Source organism: Rousettus aegyptiacus, unplaced genomic scaffold (genome assembly GCF_014176215.1).
Source record: "Rousettus aegyptiacus isolate mRouAeg1 unplaced genomic scaffold, mRouAeg1.p scaffold_m13_p_14, whole genome shotgun sequence".
Taxonomy (NCBI): domain Eukaryota; kingdom Metazoa; phylum Chordata; class Mammalia; order Chiroptera; family Pteropodidae; genus Rousettus; species Rousettus aegyptiacus.
This window is the reverse complement of record NW_023416289.1, coordinates 32,586,004-32,607,119: the sequence shown is the minus strand read 5'-3', so window position 1 is coordinate 32,607,119 and position 21,116 is coordinate 32,586,004. Positions and strand designations below refer to the sequence as shown.

Here is a 21,116-nt window from a genome sequence, read left to right as displayed (position 1 = left end):
ACAAAATAAATGAACAAATAAGACAAAAATAAATTCACAGATACAGAAAACAAACTGATTTTTGCCAAATGGGAGAGGGATTCAGGAGTCTGGGTGAAAAAGATGAGGAGATTAAGAAGTACAAATTGCCAGACACAAAATAGTCACGAGGATGTAAAGTACAGCATAGGGAATAGAGTCAATAATATTGTAATAGTATGACTCAGGTGTAAGACTTATCAGGGGGATCACTTCATAAGTTATATAAATGTCTAACCACTATAAATCTGAAACAAATATAATATTGAATGTCCACTGTAATTGAAAAAAATTTAAATGTAAAAGAAAGATATTCCCAAAGCTGAATATCACCATCTAAGAATGAATTTCTGAGTTATGAAAACAAATCTGCGAATGTATTTAACATGTATTAGTGTCAGAATTTTGTTATCCACATTATAGCAGGTAAATCTTTCAGAATGAACACTTTAGTGAGGATTTCTCAACTTTGACAGCTGCCAATGTGCTTCTGCAGTCAATAAGTTCCTAAGGCAGTTCTGAAACATGGCCCTGAATTTTTTCAACAGGTTGAGAGGTGGGATCTGTCTCTGTCTCTCCTCCTTGGCTGTGAGCAGGTTTGTGATGGCTTCAACAACAGAGTAGAGCAGACATAATGCCGGTGTAATAGGCAGCATTTTGCTGGAACATTCACTCTGGAGCCCTGAGCCACGTGAGAAGTCCTGAGGCAGCCATGCTAGCAGGATGCCCAAGCCACTGAGACTGACGCTGAGTTGGTAGTCCCTGCTGAGCCCAGCCTCTGAGTCATTCCAGCCCGTGCACCGAGCTTGGGTAAAGAAGCTCACAGTCTCGGTCTCTGTTCACTGAGTCACTCCACTCTTTAGGTATTCTTGCTGAGGTCCTGGACATCACAGAGCAAAGACAAGATGTCCCCACTGCTCCCGTTTGACTGTCTGAGCCATAGAATTCATGAGCATAATAAATTGTTGCCATTTTACACCGTTGAGTTTGGGGTGGTTTGTTATGCAGCAATGGAACTGGGATAGGTGCTCACTCAAGAACTGCAGTATTTGAATAGTATTACTTTTCTGCAGAAACTCAAATCCATTCTCTACTTACACCACTATTTGAACATTCACAGTAATTATTTCTGAATGTAAAATTAGTGGCCATCACAATCATTGTTAATCACGGTGCCATTTTACTTGCAGAATAATTGTTGTGAAAGAATAATTGTACATTTCTCCTTTAACTCGACTGGAGAATGCCAACTTATAAACCACATACGGAGCTTTCTATTCCAAGTTACATCCAGAAGGCTGTTCTATATTTGAAAGTGAATATTCAGATGTAAACAATAACTATGAGCGCAGAGCTTCACTTGTGTTTCTGACGTGGTTACATTAATTAGATAAGATGGGCCAAGTAATTCTGGCTCAGAGAAGCACAGCAATGACACAGGAGTAAGAGTTTTGATATTCAGCTTTTCTGAAGACCAAAATCCTAACAGAACTTCCAAGCAACCTTGTGATATTATTATTTTTCTAATCTCTGCGTGGTTTCTTGGGGCAGGTGCCAAGGTTACTGAAAACAGGAGAAACTGAGGCTCACTGACCTCTAACATGCAAAGGAAACTGGGGAATGGCTGAGTGAATCACAATCTCCCAAGTCCATCCCTCTTCCAAGACAGCAATGATGCTGATGCTGGCAGAACCCAGAGGGGGCCCTTGGTTGACTTTTTCCCAGTAGACTGCATAGTGACTTTAATGCCCAAACTCCCACCATATACCTAGACGAGGGCCACATCCCCTCAGATCCCCCAAGGCAGGGCCATGCACTCTCCAGTCCCCCACAGAGCTGCATTCAGACCAGCCCCTCCTGGCCAGGACATAGTCATGTTTGCTCAGAACCCCTAGCATGGGCTTTATTCTCTGAGTCCCAGAATGTCATAAAACACATGTACAGTACATTTTTCAGCTGATAATTACAAAGGAAAATTTACAGTCACAGCTCCGTAACTCAATACATTTCCAACAAAGCCACGTGTGAGTCAAATCTCCAATTAATTTTCAAACAGGATGAGTAGGACAGCACAGCCACATGCAGATGATTTGAAAAACTGTGTGGAGCTCTGAAAACGAGAGTTGGGCTGGGCTGCTCCCAACAGACAAAGCAATGGTGGGGATCAACCATGCTAGCAGTTTCATGTTCAGAGACTGATGCTTAGAGCATTTTCCAAACAGATAGTAAGTTATTCAAAGGCACTTTCCTGTGTCTATTTACGGTTTAGGAAATTGCTTGGGGGCTTGTAGTTGATGGGCAAAACATTATCATTTTTGTTATTGAAAGTCATGGGAAACAGGCACCCCAAGAGCGTTTTCCTGCAAAGCATCTGATTTTCAACAACACAAGGACAAGACTTGGCCAAAACAAATAAACAAACAAAAAAAACCCACAAAAAACAAAAACAACAACAAAACCTTTATTTTTCAGTTTAGGGGCAGCAGTGCCCCCTGGTGGCCATCAGCCCCCCCCTCCACACACAAGATATGCAGCTATGTTATAACAAGATATGTTACAGGTGAGACCCAATTTCTAGCCGGGATGAAGCAATGGGGGTCTCAGGCTGTGCTCACAGGGCTTCGTGCTCCTGTCTCCATCCTACAAGACGCTGCTTCCTGGGTCGGCCCAAGATGGATGGCTTTTTTTAATTGGGCATGTAATCCATTTTTCTAGAATTAGCACCCAATTTTCCTTTGAGGAACTCTCAACACTCATGTGGTTCTTGAGGGTCAAACCTCCCCTTGATCCCATGTATCAGGTACAGAGTGATTTGATGAGGGCTGCGCATATGACCCAAATCTGTCCAGTGAGAGCCAGGTTGAGGTGGTGTGTGTTTGTTTGTTTTTTCCTATAAATATTGGGAAAGAAGCATTTCCTTTACAGTGGGGCGACTGAGTGGTCCGTAGCAATAAGCCTAGTTTGGGTGAGTGGAGGGGACATCTCTGTCTCTGGCTGTAAGGGAGGCTGCTTGGAAGTGAAGCTGACCTAGAGAAAAGCAGATCTGAAAGGAAATGGGGCACAGTCCTAATGAAAAATATTTGAGCAGCTGGATCCAGCAGTATCTAAAGCCAGATGCTACAGGCCATTTCCAGTTAAGTGAACCAATTAAAATCTTTTCTCATAAGCCAGTGAAACTTAGAGGATCACGGTCCCTGCTTGATTGGTTCCAGGCCCTAATTCCTCTTTTCCCTCCCCCAGAAATGTCCTCATTGCTGCTTACATTTGCAAACTCAGAGGCCACATTAATCAAAACCATCTTTATTATTTAAAGAGCAGCCTGTCATCAGGGGCATCCAAGTTGGGGTCCCCAGATGGCAGAACAATATTTACATGGGGGTCAGGAAGGTGAGGCTCAGGTGGTCCCAGGGCTGAGTGGGCCCGCCACTGTGGAAAAGAGGACCCTGGAGGGAGGGTATCCTTGGACCAGGCTTGAGAAGAAAAATGTCCCATCCCAGGGCCAGGGTAGACTCCACCATGTGAGGCAGGGGCCACCTAGATCAACTTGGGCCCTGGAGGCGTGCACAGGAAGGAGAAGTCACAGGTCAGAGCTGAGTCACTATGCCGCTGACTTCGGAGTGAGTCTGGGGAAAGACAATTGGGGGCTTCCGAGGTCTGAGAGATTTCCCTAAAGTCCCACTGCTAACCTCCGCTCCCCGGAAGGCCTCTGAAACCCACCTGTTCCATAGGGTGCCTCTTCTAGGCCTAAGCACAGGCCTTCGGAAAACCCCTCCTCCCTTTCTCCATGAGAGTCCCAGACAATCCCACCCTCTGGCTCTATCTAAGCCCAACTTTCACCTTTATGGCCTGGAAGATCCACTCCCTGAAGTCACCAACTTTGGTGTAGACACCTGGCTTCTGGGCCAGGGCGCAACCAGTGCCCCAGCTCACGATGCCGCACAGTCGCCAACGTGGTGTCCGAGAGATGCTGTCCTCACACACGAAGGGGCCACCACTGTCGCCCTGGTGGGGGAAGGGGAGGCCTTGCTGAGGCCCTCTCACATGGCCGTGGGCTGTAGTCACAGCCCTCTGGCCCTGAGATAGGGAGCCCAACCACCAACTGTCCTTTGTCTCCATCCCTGGACAAGTGGCTGTCCCCTACAGTCCCTCACCTGGCAGGCATCAATGCCACCTTCAGGGTAGCCAGCACAGAACATCTTGGGCTTGATCTGGTTCCCGTAGAAGTCAGGGCCGTTGCAGACATCATTGCTGATTATGGGTACTCGGGCCTCCTGGAGTACCCCAGCCTGTTGGCCTAGGGGTGTGTGGGCAAGGCTGGCCAGAGCTGGGGAGCATGCACACCCTCCTTCCCTCGTAGTGCCCATCCCAGGCTCCCCAGTGACCCTACACCCAGGGCCAAAACAGGCACTCGACCCACCAGACTCCCCTTCACCAGCCTGGGTCAGTCTCCCTAACAGTGGCTTCCCAGGCAGAGGACAGGACTCACCGTAGTACTGTGTGTTGCCCCAGCCAGTCACTGTACAGATCTTGCCATCCACCAGGGCCTGGGCAGCCGCTGGGAGGCACACGGGCTGGATGTATTCTGTGAGAGAGACGATGCTGTTCCAGCCCCGCCCCATACCAACCTTCGTCCAGCTGCCTCCCTGTCCCCAGCACAGTCTTTCCTCTGTTCTTTTATAAAACCACAGTAGAAGTTGCCATCTACTGAGGGCTCACTATGTATTAGGGGCCTTCCTGTGTCACTTCCTTTAATCTCCCATCAACCCAGGGAGGGAGGGAGATTATTACCCCATTTTATAGAGGGGGAAATGATGCCAAGTCACTTTTCCAAAGTCTCACAATAAGTCAGTGGCAGAACCATAATTCGAACCGAGGTTGGCCCAGTTGCCAAGCCTTAACCATGGCCCATGGGGCTACCACACCCTGCCTTGAGGATGCCTTTGTGGGAAATAGAAAAAAGGCACCCCTATCCTAAGACACTTGACATCTGCCTCAGAAAATCATGATAAATACACCGGTCTACACCTGCTACAGTGAGAATGGTGACCCTGTGATGTGACGTCCTTGTGCAGTGCACAACCCACGTAACAGTTCTGGAAGCCCTGCCCACTGCCTGCTGCTGACTTCGCCTGCCTGAGCCTCAGAGCTCTCAGGCGCGAAATGGAAAGAATAATTGTTTCCCCCAGAGGTTGCAGAGAGAAATTGGTGAAGTGTTGAGCAGCATGCCTGGCTCATAGGAAATGCTCACGTAACTAGTAACAGTCATAAACAATGACGATAGCAGTGACTGCTGGCATTACCGAAGGCTCGCTGCGTGCAGGCATCCCTCTAAGCTCTTTGCTCATATCAGCCCTTTTAATCATTTCACTAACCCTAGGAAGACCTTTTACAGATGAGGGGAACAGAGAGAGAAGTGAAGGCCTGTGTCTGAGATCACACACTGGCAAGTTTCTGCATCTGCCCCCAAAGCGGTTACCCCAGCAGCCGTGTGTCTCAAACCCAAGCCGCTCCCAGCTCGCTGTGGCCCACGGACACTTCCTTACCTCAGTGCTGTTAACCCCTCACTCTTTTCACTAAAGAGAAGGCTTTGTTTTGTTTAAAAAACAAAACCAAAAAAAAGTCACTTTCTTAAACGGAAAAGCAGTAAAACCAGTATCATGAATCATTAAAAAGAAAATAACTAAAAAATTGAGTATAATGCAAACCATGAAATGGCCGTTTTCCCTGGCAGCATGACCTGGGAGTTACAGGCACAGATTCCAGCACCAGGTGGTCTGGGCTCGAATCTCTGCCATTTGCCAGTTTTGAGAATTTGAGGCATTATTTACGTTCTCTATGCTGGAACCTGTCCTCTGTGGGAAACGGGATCATAAAAGGACCCACCCTCCCGGGCTGGGCTGCAGTGAGAAATAAATGAGCATGTGCTGGGAAGAGGAAGAGCTGGGCGAGTGCTGGTCTTCATGACTCTCATCACTATGACATTATTTTACTAGATTATTTCATTATTATTATCAGACTGCTGCCTGCTGGAGGCTCATCATCATCACCATTATGACTTTGTTATCATTATCACCATGATTTTTATTGTTATTATTACACTAGCCTGCTGAAAGCTGAAGCCCCAGGCCTGCTCTCAGCCCACCAGGCACGCCTGGAGAAGCGTCGGAGGCGCTGGCATCCCACCCATGGGAGCCAGCCTCGCTGAGAGCACGGACATACGCTGGGGAGCTGCAGCGGGAGTAACTTCCAACGCCTCTTCGATTCATTCACATATTTAAAATGTGTTTTTTGTTTCATTTCGTTTTTTTCTTAACAGCTTTTTTTGAGCTATAATTCATGTACCATACCATTCACCCACTTAGGGTATCCAAGTCAGTGGATTTTAATAGGTTCACAGATAGACATCGAATAGCATGCTGGGCAATCAGAAGATGCATCCACTACCACAAATCAATTTTGGAACATTTTCATTACCCCCAGAAAAACCCTCTGTCCTCTACCTATCACCTCCCAGTCTCCCCACCCCACCCCTACCCCGGCGACCACTAACCTGCTTCCTGTCTCTGTAGAGGTGCCTGTCCTGGACAGTCCACATACATGGGATCACATAGTGGCTTTTGTGTCTGACTTCTTTCTCAGCATAATGTTTTCAGGGGTCATCTACTGCATATCATAAATCAGGACTTCATTCCTTTCTATGGCCAAATATTATTCTATTGTGTGAACTGACCACATTTTTATCCATGTATCAGCTAGACATCTGAGTTGTTTCCATCTTTTGACAGTTGTGAATAACGCTGTTGTGAATGTCTGTGTACGAGTTTCTGTGTGGACATGTGTTTTCATTTCTTTGGGCACAGCCTCTGGGAGTTTCCCTTTTCGAGGAACCGCCAGAACTTTCCAAAGGGGCTGCACCAATCACTCCAATGTGACGGACACAGCTGTGCCTTCTCAAGAGCGTTTCCTTTAACATCATGGACTCTTAGACCTCCGGCCTCCCCCTCTGTCTCGGCCTCTGGAGTCCCCAGGCCAAAGCTTGGCCCCCAGACTTACCTGTGAAGGGCAGGGAGCTGGAGAGGTGGACCAGGGCGATGTCATTGCTGTTCTCCTCACTGTTGGGGTCTCGAAAGGGGAGATAGCCCCCATGGTAGATTACTGCCTGCACCCCCAGCTGCAGGCCGTGGGGTGAGGTCTGGGCCACAGCGCCGGCAAACACCCGCCATCGAGACAGGACCCGGTTCCGCCTACCAGGGAACAGGAGGGGAGGGTGGCAGCCTGCCTGGGCACAGCCGGTCCACCTCACTGCTCCCTGCTGCCCCCTCGGCACCGTGGGAGTCACTCACTCAGGGAAGCAGTGGGCAGCTGTCAGCACCCAGTCTCCAGAGAGCAGGGACCCCCCACAGAGGTGCGCTCCATCGTAGCGAAGGCTGACTTGCCACGGCCACCTGCCCAGGCTGGTGTCCTGGCCTCCCACAATGCGGTCTACAGGCAGCTTCCTGCGGCCACAGTCTGTGGGAGACAGGCAGTCAGGGGCAGCTGGGGGTCTATGAGAACACACCCTACTCTGGGGAGTGGGAGGGGATGTGACCAGCCCTGATGGGTCCGAGAGAACACGGGACCATCCTGAGGGAGTCTGAGAGGACACAGCCCCATCCTTGGGAGACCTAAGGGGACATGGTCCTGCCCAGGGGGCCTAAGAAAGCGAGTTCTGAGTTTCAGGGTCTCACCTTGGCAAATGAGAGCCAGGAAGCGGCCCCTGGGACAGTCACTGTAAGAGAGACAGCGAAGGAGACAGAGAGAGAAACAAAAAGAGAGGCTACTTCAGACAGATGGAAGGACAATGAGGAAGAGTGGATGCCTGGGGGGCCATGGGGCCTGGGGGGTGTGTCCCCACCCACCCGCAGCCCTCCTCACCACACGGAGATGACGTCCGGCAGCCTCCGGGCGTGGGGCAGCCTTCCCTCGTCCACGCAGAAGAAGCCCGACGTGCCGTTGGCGCCTGCCGTCCGCACATCCAGCTCCGAGTGGGCCAGTGCCCTGGGCGGGGCAGGGGTCAGGCCTGCTCCTCCCACTCTCCCACTGCCACCCTTCCACGAGGCACCCCAATACCTGAGGAAGCCCATCTCCTCACAGCTGAGTCCTGCCACCCTGGCGTTGGAGCGTGAGGAGCACAGCAGCCGCCAGGTCCCCTCTGTCTCGTCAAACACTGTGAGCCGAGCGTCCACTGGGCTGACCTGAACTGCAGGGGGACAGAACAGGCTACCTGGGGCACCTTCCTGCCCCAGCCCTTCCTGGCCCGCTCTCTGGTCATGTGGTTCTAGTCCCGAGTCCCAGCAGAGCTGACTGGAGCATCCCATGTCACCTACACTCTTGATTGCATCCAAAAGGGCACAGGACGCAACTCAGGCCAAGGAACGTGGCGCTGGGACTTTGGCTGGCCCTGCCGAGAACCAGGGGACGGCCTCTTTCCACTGAGATTCCTAAGTTGGTTGTTCATGGGCTGTAAGTGTGAGACTTCACTGAGACATTTGAAAATCAATCTCCCAAGAGAATGGTGTGTGAGACTGGATCTTCTGGGCCCATCTCTGCCCCCTTGAGGGGGGAAAAAAAGCCAACATGAAGAGAAACCAAGGCATTTCTGATTAACAGTTTTAAAGCCCCTCGTGGAGCCAGGCTTGAAGAACCCCTCAGAATTGTCAGTTAAGTGAGATAATCGTTTCTTTTTTTGTTTAGCCAGTTTCATTACTTTCCTTTTGTCTTTTGTCATCTAAAGTCCCTTGACTAATACATCGGATTGCTAAAAAATTTAAATATAGTCTTTAAAAAAAAAAAGAGGAAAGAATAGCTATCTTTTCTGCAGGACTTGTCAGAACCTTGACTATACTACAGTACATGACAATTCCCCAAGCTGAGATGTAATATACATTCATTTATTTATTCAACAAACATTAACTAAGTGTTAACTAGACACATACTCCATACCTAGTTCTGTGAGGGGCGATTCTGGGTATATGAAGATAACTGAAACAGCCCTCACTAAGCCAAAATCTGGGGGTGGACAGATGACAGTAAAAAGTCACCCAACGAAACACATCCTCGCACACTGAGAAGGGGCAGGGTGGAGATAGACAGAAAGGCTGGAGAAAGCTTACGGAGGTTCCTCACGTCTGGGGCTGGTAGTGAGAACTGATGAGGCCTCAGCCCCTCACATGCTCCCCACGCGTGGCCAGAGGACCCCTGTTCACACATAAGCCAGGTTGCAGCCCGTAGCTGTATTTGTTAACATTCACCAAACACTCAATGCGTGCGGGCTCTAGCTTAGGCAATGAACAAATCAGACAAAACCCCTGCTCTGTGTAGCTCAAAGGTCAATAGGTAAGATGGATAATGAAAGGAGCAAATAAGGAAAATAGATTGTGTGTCACAAAAGAAGGGGCCAGGGAGACAAATCAAGCTTAACTGAGGTGGGATGCTGGTGAGTGCAGTGAGGTTGCGATTTTCAATAGGCAGGAAGAGAAAGCCTCACCCAGAAGGTGGTAAGCAAGCAAAGATCGAAAGGAAGTGAGAAAGAGAGTTGTGAAGGTAGGTGAGGGAACAGAGAACTAGGCCAAGGGAACTGCAAGTGCAAAGATCCCAAGGCAGTGGGCGGGGGTGGCGCATGGGGGGGGGTGGCAGTGGTGCAGGGGGCAGGCTGCTGAGGAACAGCGAGGGGCCGGAGCAGAGTGAGTGAAGAGGAGACAGACCGAATCAACACTAGGACTTTGCTCGCAGCTGGAATGAGGTACACCCAGGGAGGCTCTGAGCCAGGAGGGCCCTGGCCTGCCTCAGGGGTTCACAGGCTCCCTCTAGCTGGTGGGGAGCAGACTGTGGGGGCGGGGGCGGGAGCAGGAGACCAGGGAGGAGGCAGCTGCGAGGTCCAGGAGGCAGAGGATGGAGCTGGGCCAGTGGAGGAGCAGAAGAGTTTAGATTCTGAACAGATTTTGTGAGTGGAGCCCACAGGGTTTGCGGACAGATTGGATATGAGTGTGAGGAAAAGAAAGGGGTCAAGGACAATTCCATGGTGTGTGGTATGAGCCATGAGAAAGATAAAGCTGCCATCGGCCAGGATGGGGAAGGCCGGGAAGGGAGGTTGGGGGTCAGATCAGGCGTGAGCCTCTTGTCCTTTTCTCCTGAGTCTCCTGCATGGCTGGTGTTCTGAGAGGACATTCTGGGAAACCAAATCAGTTTTGCATCCTCTCGGGAGGAAGCCAGCGAGACCCACTGGAGCTGAGGGGTCTTCCCGCAGCCCCATAAATGGAAGAAGGGGAGGCAGGGCCTCCAGGGAGAACCCCGTTACATCGAACACCAGCTATGTGCCTGCGCTATGCTACATGCTCTCCCTGCCACCATCGACCAAGTCCTCACCAAACTTCTGAGGCCACAAAGATCATCCCAATTTTCCAGAAGGGGAAGCTAAAGCTCAGAGAGGTGAGGTGACTTTCCCAACATCGCCAAGTAAGTGAAAGGCAGAGAGAGGATTCGCATTCAGGCCTGAGTGACTCCGAACTCCAAGCTTTTAACGCTGCCCTGCACGGCCTCTCAGGCGACTTCCCTTCCTGAGGGTTAAACAATAACAGCACTGTAACAACACCAGCTACATTTCCCAGGGATGTCAGTGGGCCAGCCCCACGCTATGTGTCATATCTGGGAGGCGCCTCGAATCCCACAGCCATCCTGGGAGGTAGAGACCATTTCTGGCCTCATCTTACAGATAGAGAAACTGAGCCTCAGAAAGGATGTACTTGTCCAGGGGCATTCTGCTAAGAACCAACAAAACCAGGATTTGAACCCAGACCTACCGGCCTGCATACTCCCTACTCCTTCTGTGGGTCTCACAGAGACCCTTACTTGTCCCCACCCCAGATATACTCATGCGCAGCCTGGGTAGGAGCCCCCGGCTGACCTGCTTTTACCATGGCCCCCCGCCCCGGGGCAGGTGCAGGGGGGGCCTGGCGCCTCTGAACCGCAGTGCTCGAAACCCCCAGTTCCAAGACCAAGGCTTTGGGTTTGAGACACCAGCTCAGGTAGGGAAGAATTCTTATTTTGAAAAGACTTCTCAGTGCTCCAGAGATGTGCTTTCCAGCAAGTATGACGTTTTAGGAAAACATTATCATTTTATGGCTATGTGTTGGGCGAGGTGGGAGGGGGAGGGAATATAAAATGCCCCCTCCTTTATTTTTAAAGCCACCTTTTGTGTCGCTGTTTCTTACTTTTAAACTCTTTATTCTCATTTATATTATTTTAAGCAATACAGGTTGTGTTCTGGGTTACTGGTTTGCTTACCAAATTGTCTGATATATTATTCCAGAAAAATGAGGTGGGGACATGGTTTGGGGTTCTGTTTGTTTTGCAATTTCCCAACACTTTTGAAAAACCCAAGTGTAGCTGAAGGGCGAGAGTGCCCGTGCTGGCCAGCGCTGGGTCTGAGTCATCGCCTGGCCACCTGCCTTCTAGCAGGAGGCCTGGGACAGGTTAGTTCATCTTGGCAATTTATCTTCATGCTTATTCACTTAGCAAAGACTTCCTGAGCCCCTATCATGTGTAAGACATGATCAGGCAGAAAACAAAATGCTCCTGCCCTCCTGAAATTTACCAGGGCTAAACAATCCACTGATTGTGTGAGTTTTAACAAGGGAAGGGGGACAACCACAGGTATGGGTGGTAGCATGGAGTCTGGGGGTGCAGGAAGGCCTTGCTCAGGAAAGTTAAAGCCTAACGGGTGAGGCTTTAACTTTCCTGAGCAAGGCCTTCCTGCAAGTTGGCTAAAGAGCCAAGCACTGCGTGGACCATCATGTCCTCTAATTCTCACCCCCAGCTTACAGATGAGGACATCAAGACTCAGAGAGGGCAGGACTGGTGTGAGGCCCCACTGCTCAGCAGTGACACTTGCAGGACCCCAAAACCTGCTTCTAGGTGTGAGCTGGAAAGAGGTGGGTAGACAAAGGCTGTGGTGCCAGGAGGGTCCTTAAAGCCAGGAGCATGTATGAGGTGAGAGCAGAGAGGGCCCGCCCCCTAAAAGCCTGTGAGCTGTTGGAATTCTAGCTCAGTGGCAGTGGGGAGCCATGGAGGGGCTTTCAGCAGGGGAATGATCCCCCCGCCCTGCCACTTATGCGACATGTGGTCTTGAACAAGTCAGTTCATTTTGCTGGGCCTCAGTTTCCCCCACATGCAAAACAAGGGTGACGGTAATAGCTACAGCTCCACAAAGCTACTGTGCAAAGACGGTAGACAGGGCCCAGGAATATGCGAGCCCTCACCCTGGCACCTCATCTGGCTGTTTCTTGAGAAACAGGAGCGGTTAGTAGGTCTGCACAAGAGCTGGATCCAGGCTGCCTGGTTCAGATCCCAGACCTGCCACTCACTAGCTCTGTGACCTGCAGCAAGTCTCTTGGCCTTTCTGCACCTCGGTGTCCCCATATTAAAATGGGCTGTTGCGAGGATTGAATGTAAAGCCCAAGGCCTGTGCCTGGTACGTGGAAATGGCAGGTGCCGGCTGCGGAGACTCACACTGATGCTGGCTTTCCTTGCGTGGATTTTCATTTCTTCTCTTAATGTGAGCTGAGTCCTTTGTGGAACTAGATGAGGATCGAGGGAGTGAAAAATATACCTCCCTTCCTTCCTGCTGCCCTGTGCGACAGGATGGCACGTGGGGCAATTCATTCATTCATTCCACAGTGGGCTTCTGTGCCTATGTATCGACATGGCCATTCCTTCTGCCGCAGACACATCTCTACCAGGCAAGTCTAAGGGCCATTCCTGGCCTCATCAGTGACCAGCTATGTGTCCTCTCTGGTCCTCACTTTCCACATCTGTGGATGGGGACAAGCGGAGCTGCCTCCTAGGGGAGCTAGAAGGGTTTACTGGCTTCATACAGCACCTCTCAGATATGTTTTGTCTGCGCCCTGTAGTAAGAAACATAGTTTTCCACTATGATGTGGCCCTGAACTTCCGTTTTCTGGGGCAAACCATCCTGTTGCTCGGAGCCTCAGTGTCCATCTCTAAAAGGGAGAGAATGACAGTCCCACCCTCATAAAACCAAAACAAAAGATTAACAAGTGTTTTTCTTACTGAGAGAGATGCACTCAACTATTTTCTAATCTAATCTATTCATTATTTTTAAAAATGTGGTTTCCAACTCACTAATTTAATTTTATGATGCATCACATTTAAAGTCTAAAAAACATTGAGTTAGACAAGTGCTTAGGACAGCGCTGGGTCCTGAGCAGGCACTCAACAGGAGTGCTCTGTTACTAGCATTTCTTTGTGCGTTCATGCATTCATTCAAAATTCTTCTGTTGAGCTCCCACAGGTACAGGTTTCCTGTAGGGCTTCCCAGAGGGTCCCAGTCTGCTTTACTCACCCATATACAGCGGCTCCTGATCACTCCTGAGTAGAACAGTCACTGCAAAGGAGACGGAGATAAGGGCAGGCACACTGGGGCCATGGGGACCGGGGAGGGTAGAGGCACAGGGAACCCCTCTCACCGATGGCCCAGGACGCTGCCCCGATGCCAGTCAGGAGCAGCAGGGTTCCCGCAGTGAGAGCTGCCACCTTGGGTCCAGAGCAGCATGGCACAGTCCGGCCACCTGCAACAGACACCATGCTGGGACCACTGCCAGGCCTGTCCTCGTCAGGGCAGGGTCTGTGCACAGGGCCAGCTCTGCCCTACCCCCAGAGCTAACAGCATGCCTGAGCCTGCCATGCCCTGGTCCCAGTTTCCTCAAGCAGATCAGTTGGCAGGGTTGTTTTTCCCCTGCTCCAAGGACAACCAGGTGCCCAGGTCCCTAAGGGTTCCAGCTGGGAAGGGGCGTGGCTGGGACAGCTGCCACCTTCCCCGCCTGCACTCCTAGCACTTAGAGGATTTCTCCTCCCCAATGACACTGCTTCTGTGGCTCCCTCATCACCTCGGGCCGTCTCTTCTTGGCTCTCTCACTTCTGCTAACATTCCCAGAGGTTCTTGGAGCCTCTTGGAAGCTGTGACCCCTGATCTTTACCCTCCGGCAGCTCCCTTTCCTGCTGTTTGGCATTTCCTCAGGGCCTCATTTCTCTTTGCTGTTCTAGACTCTCTGTCCCTAGGTAACCCCCAAAACCAGACCTCTCCCTAGGACCCAGTTCCAAGGGCAGCTTTGCCCCTGGAGGTTGAGAACCTAAGTTTGGAAATTTGCCAGCTTGCCTTAAAAATACCGGCCTTTCCCCCTCTTAGCTGATACCCTTGGCAGGTAACATCACCTCTTTAAGCCTCAGCTTCCTCATCTATTTCATGGGCACCCACCTAGCACTAACCTCTAAAAAGAACACTTTAAAGTTCTTTTAAATAATAACAATAATAGCCAAACTCTTATCAGATGCTTACTATGCGCCAAGTACTTCTCTAAATGCCTTAACTTATTCAGTGCTTACCTCACTCATGACTCCCATTTTTCAGATAGAAGAAACTGAAGCTCAGAGAAGAGAGTCACATGCCCGAAGTGACTTAGCCAGGAAGAGGCAGTGCTGATTTGGCGCTGGAGCCCAGATGTATAACCACTAAGCCACACTATCCCTCCCTGTGCTGTAGTCCCCAGAATATAGCAAGTTCTCCACAAATGCTTTGAAATCATTAAAGCTGTGTGGTCCTGGGCAACTCCTTTCACCTCTCTGGGCCTCTCTTCTCATGGGTAAAATGGAGCCTTATTGATTGATTGTTCTGTTGAGCATCTGCTGTGTTCCTGGCACCATTCTAGGCTCTCATCTAGGCTCACATCCCAAAACAGATGGATGAGATGCTGGCTCTCATGGGGTTCACATTCTCATGTGTGTAAGGTGAGGGGGAGAAGTCAACAGGTCAAAAAACATAATTTCCAGGTGGTGGCAAAGTCTATGAAGAAAATAATGCAGGTTGGGGGCAGCAAGTGGCTCCTGTAGGTGCTCCGGGAGGGCCTCCCTAAGAAGTGACTTTCGAGTTGAGACATGAAGGGTGAGGCCAGTCATGCAAAGCCCTCAAGGAAGAGCATTGTGGGCAGAGGGAACAGCACAGGCAAAAATGAGCATGGTCTGTTAGAGGGCAAGAGAGATCGCTGATGTGACCGGGATGAAATGAGCTTGGGGAAGGCAGTGGGACCAAGGTGGGGGCCAGTTAGGGAGGCCTGGCAGCCCGAGAAGAAGGATATTATTCCCAGTGCAACAGAGGTGCTGGGGATTAAAAGTCAACCCCTTTGTTAGGGATTTCAGGACGACCAAAAGGAAAAGGCTCCTAAAATCTTTCAGCTGGGCCTGGCATGCACCAGGCAAACTCCAGGAACAGAGTGAAGAGTAGACCAGGGCCTTTGTGAGATGGCCATTGTCTGGGTGTCTTAAGAATTTGAGAATCCAGCAGTTCCCCTGAAGGCATGAGAGAACACTCCCTCCCTCCAAAGAGGCCCACTGGCCCAGCCCCAGCTGGCTGAGCCTCCCTGTCTCAAGAGTGCCTCTCAGGCCTACTCTCCAACTCTATACCAGCCATCTTCCTGGTTCTAGTGGGAGGACTTGGCTCCTTGAACCATCAGGCTGGTCCTGGTTCCTTTATTTTCAAATGTGCTCTGCCACTCAGGGGCCAGCCTAGAGACTCCAGTATGTCTGCTGGAGCAGGAAACATTGCCACTCCATGTCCCCTTGGGGAGAGGAAGAACCTCCTTCCATGCCCTTTGGTTCAGGCCATTTCAAACAATCTCAGAACAGGTGCCTATAGTGGGGCAGGAAGCATCTTCACTCTGTGAGAGGACCATTCCGGTCATGATTCCTCAGGAGCAATAGGGCCTTTGCGATTGGTAAGCCAGCTCCCCCACCCACCCCCACCCTGTCAACTTCTCCCAGAGGCTGTGCTCCCTGCCCTTCCAGGAGCACCTAGCTATCCTTGTCTTCTCACAGGACAGTTCTTCTGCCCCCATTTGGCTATAAAACCCTCACAAGTGACATCTCTGGCTCCTTGTCTCTAAAACCATTCAACTGATGGCTCTGTGTCTCGGTCCTCCTCAGACCCAATTCCAACTTCCCTCATTTGGCTTCTGAAACACCACAGGCACCTGACTTTCCTTCCACTTCTCTGACAGTGCCTTCTCCATCTCCTGACCTTCTATTCACTCCCTGAAATCTGGAGTTCATAGGGTGGGCCACGCCTCCTCCCCTTCAAGCTTCCCCAGTTCCAAGTCTTTCTCACCTACCTCCACAACCTCAGTTTCCCTTCTCTGTCCCAAGGCCTAGACTCTTCTTAGTGCCAGATCAGGGGTCCTGCAGCCTCTTAGATGCCTCCCCCTAAAATCCCCTGGGCCCTTCACATTCCCCAGGCCCCCATACTGGCCTCCGCTGGCCCTCCACATTTCCCGGTACCATCTCAGAGGCCCTCATTCTCAGGACTGTCCCTCCTCTCCAAGACACCTCTCTCCTTAAGAACCTGCCAGCTCCACAGCCTGCAGGCCTCCTGCATGTCTCCTGCCATCCTCTCCTTCCCTGCCCCCAGCCTCATCCAACCCCTGGCTCAGGCTCCCCCTCTGGTCCAGCCTCTGCACAGAAGCCTGGGGCTCTTCCTAAATATTAAACCCAACCTGTTCCTTCTGTCCCTAGAACCCTCCACAACTCCCCAGTGTCCCCTAGGACAGAGTCTAAGGCCCTCAGCTCTGTAGTGCCAGCCCCTCTGGGATATAAGCATGGCTGTTAAAAATTTGGGGCTGCCAAGTCCCAGGCAGCCATATGGGTCATTATCAGACTTCTGAGAGAGTTTCCAAAAAGCACCCAAAATCACAGAACTAGAAAACAGAAGTTAGAAAACAGAAACAAAGAATAACCCCCAGGGCCATCTCGTAAAAAGACCCAGCACTGCCAAGGCAGCATCCTGCCCCTCACCAAAAAAAGTCCGAACAGAGCCTGGTCCAGCTCGCACACCTCACCACCCTCCCGGCTCCATTCCCAGCATTTAGCTAGCCTCTTCCCTCGGCCTGGCATGCCCTGCCTATTCTCCTCATCCTGAGTGTCAACTGAGATATCACCTCCTCCAAGTCTAAGTCCCCAGGGAGCACCACAGCCCTCCCTCACCTTGGGCCTACTTCAGCCCCTGATGGTAACACAAACGCGAGCAGCCAGTGCAGCGGCGATGGCTCTCAAATCGCACAGCAACTCATAACCCTGTCCAAACCCTGTCCTGCAGTTTCCTTAAATCCTTGCGACTGTTCATCATCTCCGGCTTACTGATAAGGAAAGGAGGCCCGGAGCGGTGCAGCCAGCTACCCTGGGTCACCCAGCAGGTACACGCAGCACCAGAACCTTTCAGCATCTGTGTTCAGGTTGGACCACCTCCTCCCCTGTGTGCAGGTTTGACCACGCCTCCAGCCCCAGCAGCCGGACTCCCCTCCAAGACTGGGACAGGCTGCCTGAGGATGCACTGGAGTCTGCTCTGCCTCAGTTCTCTCTACATCCAGACCTGTCTCTGGCCATCCTTTCTAGCATGCTCTATTTTTCTTCTCTAGCTCATTCACCCATAGGCCCCAACCCTGGTGACTCTCTCTAGTCGGCTCCAGGTAGGAATTCTCCAACAGCATGGGATGCTACTGTCGCCCTATTCAGCAAGGGCGTAGGACCTTCTCCTGAGCCATTGGGAGCCTGGCTGCACTCTGGGCCAGAGCTGAATGGTCGGGGGTCTGAGAGGCTAGCTGTGCTGAGACCCTAGGAGGCCAGTGATCCACGCTGGTCATGTCAGGTGACACACACAGCGCTTCCTGCATTTAAATCCTCACACCAGTGAGTACTGGTACTAGTACCAGTGAGGTACTAGTGTGCACTAGTACCATCCCCATTTTACAGATGAAGAAACCAAGGCCCAGAGGGGGTAAGCTGTTTGCTCAGGGCCTTGTAACTAGAAAGGGCCACCGACTAGGACCGAACCCAGTGAGCCTGATTCCAAAATGAAGAGAGGGAGTCAGCCCAGCTGCAGAGGGTGGGAAAGAAAGGCCTGCCATCCTGGGCCCCTCCAGCTGACTCCCAAGTGTGGAAGAGGTTGAGAGGGATCCAGGCTACAGGGAGCCCTGGCTAGGGGCTGCCAAGAGTCCTTGAGTGCCAGCCCCTCTGCAGTGGCTTCGCCCCTGTCATCCTGGAGTGGTTTTTCCCTTCTTTCTCTCCTCTCCATCCGTCCAGCCAAGTCCAAAGTCTTCCCTCTGCTCTTTTGCCCACAATGCCAGAAGGTGCGAGGAATGTCTGGAATGGGTGGGGGTCTTGAGTCCTAGGACTCCAAGGTTCAAGGCATACATCTGATGTGCCAAGACCCCTGCTGGTGTCCCTGCTCCCAACAGCCTCATGTAGGTAGGCAGGTAGCATTAGGATCCATGCTTGACCCAGGGGGGAATTGAAACCCAGACAAATGATGTCACTTGCATAAAATCACATAGCCAAGAAGTGGTGGGGAAGCAGATTCAAATGCAGGCCAGTGTGTTTGACTCCAGAGTCTGTGTCCTTAACCATGACAGCTGGTCTCCCCACCATAAGCTCAAGCAGAAGAGAGGTCCAGGGTCAGCTGAGGAACCTCTAGGGGGTGAGGGGAAACTGAGGCAAGGAACAAGGAAGGTCATATTGGGTAGCAGGGCAGCAGGTGGTAGCACAGCCCCATGGAAAATCTGGTTAACAGTTAATCAGGTGGAGAAGGCTTCAGAAGGGCCTGGGGATGGGCCCAGGATGGGTGCCAGAGAGAGGGGGCTCTGAGGGGACAGAGGGCTGGGAAGAGAGCACAGAGGGAGGAGCACCAGACAGAGCCAAAGTCAGGGCTCAGGGAAAAGGGGACTCACCCTCCTTCTCCGCCATGTCACGGCCTCTTGTTAATGATTCCCCGGCTGACCTCCTGGGCCGGGGCAGGGCCTGTGGGGAGATGGACAGGGAGGCAGGGCCTGGGGGAGCCCAGCCCAGCCCGGTGCCCCCAGTCCCAGGCGCCCATCCAGGGAGGCCGGAGGAACTGGGCCCTGGCCAGAGCACGCCGTGATCACGGATGCAGATCGGGCTGGGTTCAAGGATGGGGTCAGTGTCTGACCAGTGGCCAGGGGGACACTTGGATCATAGGACTGGGGGCTCCCATGCCTGGGCCCGAAGTGGAGGAGACTGAAGGTCTGAACTCCTGGGTCCAAGGGAGCAGAGAACAGGGGCCTCAATTCCTGGGTCCTGGGGAAAGAGGGTTTGGGGGCCCAGACTCCTTGGTATGAGAGAGGAGGAGTGTAGGGGCCCAGATTCCTGGGTCTGAGGGAGGAGGAGTTCCAGGGATCTGGAACTCCTTAAGTCCTTAGAGAGAAGTCAGAGAGCCGGCTCTTGGGGACCCTGGGAGTCTCTCTGTTGGGAGGCATGCATTCGGTTGGGTGGGGTGGGAAGACCCATGTCCTGGGGTCTGGAATTGAGGGCCCTGATCCTTACCCTGGGGTCCTGCAGGTGGGGCCGGAGCTGAGAGATGGTGCCGGTTGAGGGTCAGTCTCCAGGCCGAGGCAGGAGCATGGTGGCCCCTCAGCAGAGGCGGCAGGGAGGGAGAGGCAGCAGCGCGCGGCGTGGGGCCTGCTAGGCCTGGCTGCCTCACCTGAGGAGGAGGGGGCTGGGCCGGAGGCGGGGATAGGGGCGGGGAGGGGCCGAGCAAAAGGACTGGCAGCACCGGAGGCCACCTGGCAGTTGGGGCAGGGTTTGCAGGGGCTGGGAGGTGGGCCCAGGTGTGCCAGGTGGGAGCACAGACAGGCTTGGCCTGAAGACCAGGGGTTTGGGGAGAAAGAGAAGCCTGGGGGTGCTTACAGGACTAAAGGATGGGGATAGGTATTAGAGGCAATCAGAGAGCCGCAACTGCCCCAAGCCCACCCTGCCCCTGCCACTTCTGCCTCCTGCCCAGGCCCCACTCTGCCCCAGCTCACACCTGACTCTGTTCCTGTCCGCCCGGCCTCTTCCAGCACCGCTTCCCCCTTGTCCAGCTCCTGAACAAGGTAGTCCCTGTCCTGGCCCCAGCCCCAGTCCCAGGCCCCGCCCCGTACCCCTCCCCCAGTCCCTCCCCCGCCCTAGCTCTTCCTTCAGCCTCTGCCCCTTCCCATGTCCCCAGCCCAGCCCACATCTGCTTCACCCTGCCCAGCTCACTCTACCCAGCCCCCTCCCCCCAGCTGCTTTCCTACAAGTCACGGGGGCTGGTTTGCTTTGGCAGCCTCTCTGCCGCCTGCAGCAGTGACCTCTGGAGCCAGGAAAGACCTAGATAGGGGGAAGGGGGCTTGGCCCGGAAAAGGCAGCACTGAGTGCTGAGGCCTAAGCCAAGTGGCCGGAAGTGTCCAGAGGCAGATACACACTGTCCCACCAGCGGTCAAGAGTGATCCACGTCACATCCCAGGGCCAAATAAACACCCAGACACACAAGGGTCATCATCGGACACCTGCCTGTGGACAACCACATAAACACAGACCATAGCTGCTCACACCAGATAGGCTGTCCCCACACAATCCAACCCACCTGCTCACCCATATACCCCCTCCACTCAGAGCCACAGCCTCCCACGCCTGTGTAGACTTGGTACTACCCAGCCCACAGTCTCTCGTTCCTTCTCTCCCTATTCATGTTCCTCTCTCTTCTTCCCTGTCTCCAACTCCCATCACTCCAGAGAGACTCATACTACGGAGGAAGAATGAAGAAATAAATTGGAGTCACTATAGACAAGCTGCTAAATTACCAGAATCAAGTAGGCTGAGGTATGAGGAGACAGTTCTATTCCTGTTTTAACCAGCCTGGGAACTTAAACTTTCGAACTGGAGATCTAGACAAATCCTATAGATCAGCGGTCCCCAACCTTTTTTGGCACCAGGGACTGATGCTCCTACGAGAATCTAATGCCCGATGATCTGAGGTGGAGCTGAGGCGGGGATGCTGGTGCTGGGGAGCGGCTGCAAATCCCGATGATGTGGTGCTCGCCCACCTGCTGCCTACCTCCTGCTGTGCGGCCTGGTTCCTAACAGATCACCAGTCCGAGGCCTCGGGGTTCGGGGACCCCTGCTATAGATAACTCTCTGAAAAACTTAGGAAAGAATGTTCACGTATCCAGACCCCCGACATCTGG

General features: G+C 52.3%; 1 protein-coding gene across 2 annotated transcripts; it reads right to left on the bottom strand.

Moving 5' to 3' along the window:
• Positions 1-3,298: 3,298 nt before the first annotated feature.
• Positions 3,299-19,934, bottom strand: HPN (hepsin). 2 transcript variants are annotated; one of them, XM_036232197.1, is made up of 13 exons: positions 19,456-19,934; positions 18,843-18,912; positions 13,542-13,643; positions 13,418-13,459; positions 8,128-8,257; positions 7,933-8,055; positions 7,746-7,786; positions 7,362-7,527; positions 7,072-7,262; positions 4,505-4,600; positions 4,170-4,312; positions 3,856-4,020; positions 3,299-3,569 (listed from the first exon to the last, which is right to left on the bottom strand). In XM_036232197.1, the coding sequence occupies exons 2-13, from the start codon at positions 18,856-18,858 to the stop codon at positions 3,558-3,560; spliced, it is 1,227 nt and encodes a 408-aa protein (XP_036088090.1). In that variant the 5' UTR covers positions 18,859-18,912; positions 19,456-19,934; the 3' UTR covers positions 3,299-3,557. The 2 variants fall into 2 exon arrangements, with proteins under 2 accessions (XP_036088090.1, XP_015988833.1); XM_016133347.2 differs by having other exon boundaries at positions 3,299-3,641; positions 19,456-19,925.
• Positions 19,935-21,116: the final 1,182 nt, after the last annotated feature.